The sequence below is a fragment of the Chelonoidis abingdonii genome, chromosome 2 (assembly GCF_003597395.2).
Source record: "Chelonoidis abingdonii isolate Lonesome George chromosome 2, CheloAbing_2.0, whole genome shotgun sequence".
Classification (NCBI taxonomy): domain Eukaryota; kingdom Metazoa; phylum Chordata; order Testudines; family Testudinidae; genus Chelonoidis; species Chelonoidis abingdonii.
The window spans coordinates 177,054,003-177,058,067 of NC_133770.1; the positions used below are offsets into that span (position 1 = coordinate 177,054,003).

The 4,065-nt window shown below is 44.8% G+C and overlaps 1 protein-coding gene across 5 annotated transcripts in view; it reads right to left on the reverse strand.

The window, feature by feature from the left end:
* The window catches only part of DUSP22 (dual specificity phosphatase 22), a 67,153-nt gene extending 63,617 nt beyond the window's left edge, over window positions 1-3,536 (reverse strand). For 2 of the 5 annotated variants that reach the window (XM_075062819.1, XM_075062821.1), the window contains exon 1: window positions 3,174-3,515. Coding sequence is in view for 2 of the 5 variants with exons in the window: in XM_032798387.2 (XP_032654278.1) it covers window positions 2,961-3,017 (57 nt within the window). In the remaining 3 variants the exon portion in view is untranslated. Of the gene's footprint in view, window positions 1-2,960; window positions 3,030-3,173 lie in introns of those variants that run through there. The other 3 variants (XM_032798388.2, XM_075062820.1, XM_032798387.2) reach the window with 3 other exon arrangements.
* Between the last annotated feature and the right edge of the window lie 529 nt (window positions 3,537-4,065).

Consider the following 4,065-nt stretch of genomic DNA (forward strand, 5'->3'; position numbering starts at 1 on the left):
ATTGAACTAACCTCGTTATCCCTAGCTTGCTTCTTGCTTGCATATATATACCTGCCCCTGGAAATTTCCACTACATGCATCCGATGAAGTGGGTATTCACCCACGAAAGCTCATGCTCCGAAACGTCTGTTAGTCTATAAGGTGCCACAGGATTCTTTGCTGCTTTTACAGATCCAGACTAACACAGCTACCCCTCTGATACTACACTAATAAATCCAGGTGCCATTTTAACAATGCCACTAAAAGAACCTTCTCCCCATGAAATACTGAGACTTACATCATCCCTTCAAGAAAGCCTGAGTGAATAAAAAGATGTTGCAACATACCCTAAAGATCAATTAACTGTATCAGACAAGAAAGGAGTAAATCCCAGTGAAAGGCTCTTCACTGAGAATGTCTTTCATTAAGAATACTTTGCTCACAGATAAATCTAAGATATCTGTTTGAGCCTTATCTCCCACCTGATCTCAGCTGCCAAACTTCAAAATGAAGAAGAGGGGGGTTCTAAGGTCCTGGATGATTCTGAAACACAAATCAACATGAACCTTGAACTAAAACCAATGTCAGAGATAAAGCATGAGGAGCTAGATTAAGAAAAGGAAAATGTAGACTATTAAGAAAAACTCTAGCAATCAGATCAGTTGGACTGCAGAATAGTCTTCCACAGAAGTGGTGGAAAGTCCATCACTGGAACCATTTCTGACTGGAGTACGAAAGATCTCTAGAAACTACTGTGACAGAATATAGGCTAAGTGAAGAAAAAAAACTGCAGGATTTTAGCCCTCAACTGAAGAGGTTAAAGACAGAAGGCACCGAAAATTAATTGCAGTTAAGTGGTGAATTTGCAATCAGAGAGGGCTCGCTAGCCAGCCATTTTCCCATAGTTGTGTTGCATGGGAATAATACTATGAACATATGCTTTCAATTTATTTTGGAAGAATCCAGTGGATGACTAGGTGCCAGGCTTGAGAACAACAAGTACAGCTATTTTTTGCTAAAATGGGTAGCACAAGGTATAACAGACAAAAAGTGCCCCAGTCCTCTGCAAGCCTTTCTATAAGCCCCAAAACCCATATAAAATCAGGTACACTTACTACTATGAAATACATGTATACCACATTTCTAATTAAACAAAAAACATAGGAACCCCACGGCACTCATGACTAGAACACACAACAGTGACTAGGGCTCAAGAACCAACAGCAGCTGTAGCAGTCTCTGGAGTTTTTCAATTCCTGAGCCATTAGGGGCAACAATTAATCCTCTCTTAGCTTCAGTACAAAGAGATTATCCTAATTGAAATAATCCACCATCTGATGAGCTGCTCAAATCATGTCCCTCTGCAGTCTCCGTCATATATGGCTACACTGCAGGAAGCACTCAAATTACCAACTAATGTCACTGGTACTGAGAGGCATTGATGACTCAGGGGGCCACATGCATCCAACAATCAGCTTTGATGATTCCAAACCTCTCTTAATCCCTTGTGCTACTGCTGGCTCACAAGATGGACAGAAAAGGCAATACGCTTGGTGCCACATTCTAACGATTCTCAGAATAAAACCAGCACCCAGAATCTTCAAAAATAACTCTGGATTTTGGGCACCTCAATTTTTGGGTACACAATTTGAGATACATTAAAATGGACCTGCTTTTCAAAAAGTGCTGACCACTCACCATCTGTAAAAGCAAAGTAATTAGAAGGTTATGTCCTAAGTAGCCCAAATAAAGCAGAGGGAGATCCATAATTGATTTTCAATTGACCACACTTCCCTAAAGTCACAGATAAGGCAGGTATGTGTTATATATTCCCATTTTGCAGACGGGAAAACAAATGTGGAGGGGTTAAAGATCTGATCCTGCATCCATTAACATCAGTGGGCCCAGGATCAGGTCCTCAGTGATTTGCCCAAGGCCTCATAGCAAGTCAGTGTCAGAGCCAGGAAATCCTGGCTCCCAGCCTCGTGTTCAGTCTATTAATCACATGGACCTCAAGTGCTAGACAAAGATACATCAAAAGTGGGATCCTTGACACTCCCAATAGTAAATGTGAGGCAAAATATATAGTAATCAGTAAACAATCAGCCTCCCTATGTTAATTTGAAAATCTAATTAACTTGCATTAAACAAGTGTCTGAACACAAAAAGAGCTGATGCTGGAAGAGAAAAGAAAGAGACATCCAGATTCCTCTATGCTGAATAGTATCAGCTAGGAAAATCCTGATTGTTAAAGAAATTCAAATATTTCTTATAGGTGACACTCAAAAAACCACTTAAGAAAACAAATAATACAGCAAAAGAGCCAAGAACCACAACAATCACGATAAAGGTTTTTGACTTGGTTTCTTCAAGGCATATGGAATAACACAGTATGTCCTGAGACTGACTCGGGGGTGGGGGGAAGGTAACTGTGGAACTGTTAGATGCCTAGGAGATTTCGAAACATAAAACAGCGCCATTTCTTTTCCTCCAGCAGCTTCTAACAAGTCTGGCATCTTGATCTTCCTACCCCTCCTCTGCGTGATGGATGGTTTTAAAGGGGTTGCCCAGAATACTCCCTGAACATCTAGGTAGCTATAAGAACTCTGGCTGCCTGAGACATTTCCGTCTTCTAGTGCAAAACCGAGAAACACACAAACAACAAGGAAACGACAACCGAGAAATACACATATACGCCCTGAATACTAGTCATGTGGGCAGCAGGTTTATAAAGGCACATGAGGGCTCAGGGATCGGGAGTAGAATTATCTAGCTCTCCCACTTTGCTAAACTAGTCTACAGCAAATGTATTTTGCAGGGTGAGGAAGGCAGACAGACCTACTTAGTACCAGCTGAAACCAAATCATCGTGCATGCATGGCAGCTGCAGATTGCTAACCAGGAAACGCGCCCCCAGGGGGAATTTCAGCCATCATCTCCTTCCCTTCCCCAAAAGCCAAAATTAAAGTTACGCAGAAAAACCTCATTTGATCTCAGCTGTCCATGAACTCCTGTAGCAACGGCTCGTTTACCCTTCATTGTATAAGGATGTTTACTGCAAAACAAAGCAGGGTGGGGGAGGGCAGGCTGTGGGGCGGCGGTGGATTTATCTTTACAGCAGCTTTTCGATCCTGAGGAGCCCTGCACACCCCGACGCACATGCACACAACGAATAACAATAAGCAGCAGCATTACCTTGTTCATCCCATTCCCCATGGCTCTAAGCGGACTGAATTTTAGTACCACGGGAGAACGCTTGGCTGCAGGCTAAGCTTGCTTGCACGCTGCAGGTCAATGTGCATGGGGAAGTGTTTGCCCTGTGATGAGAGTGTGTATGGGGTAAGGGATTTACTGTCAATTCTTAGCTGGAGCGCTCAGGATCATCTCTGCCCCCAGCGTGGCTAGGCTTTTCTCTTAGATGCCTTGTGATCAGAGGAGGTTTTCCGTTTGGCTGCCCCTAGACCTCGCTGCACGGGAGAACAGCTGAACTAGTCACCATGGCTTCATTGCCAGGAACCACCTCTCGCCCTTCTGTTTGCAGGGCTCGCCACCCCCCACGTGTGATTAGAACCCAAACGCTTAGAAAGCCCCTCCCCGCCCGCAGGCTGCCCTGGGGCTTGTAGTTCCGCTGCTGAGGGCTCCCCCCGCCGAGATCCGCCTAAGAAAACTACAGGTCCCGCCGTGCAAATCGACACCGGTCCCCCCTCCGCCTGTAGCACAGGCGGAGAGAGACTAGGGTGGGTCCTGCCCACTCTCATTCCTGGAAGGGTGAGTAAGCAGCGGTGGCTGGTGCTATGGGTGTGTGGGATGAGGCGGGAGGTTGTTTGGTTTCTCAGCAGCCAGGGCCAAAATAACACAAGTTGCCACATTGAAATAATCAAACCTATTTCTTGCCGTTTATGCAAATCAGGCTTGGGTTTAAAAAAGAAAAACAGGAGGAAAAAAACAACCTTCTATTCAGGGTCTTGTGCCAGGAAATCGCTGCTGACTGAGCTTTATGCTGATGTGTACAGTGGTTGCAAGGACTAGGGTCTCTGTAAAGCCCCTGTGCCCCCCACATCCCGGCTTTTCCAGGATCTGCCTGTAT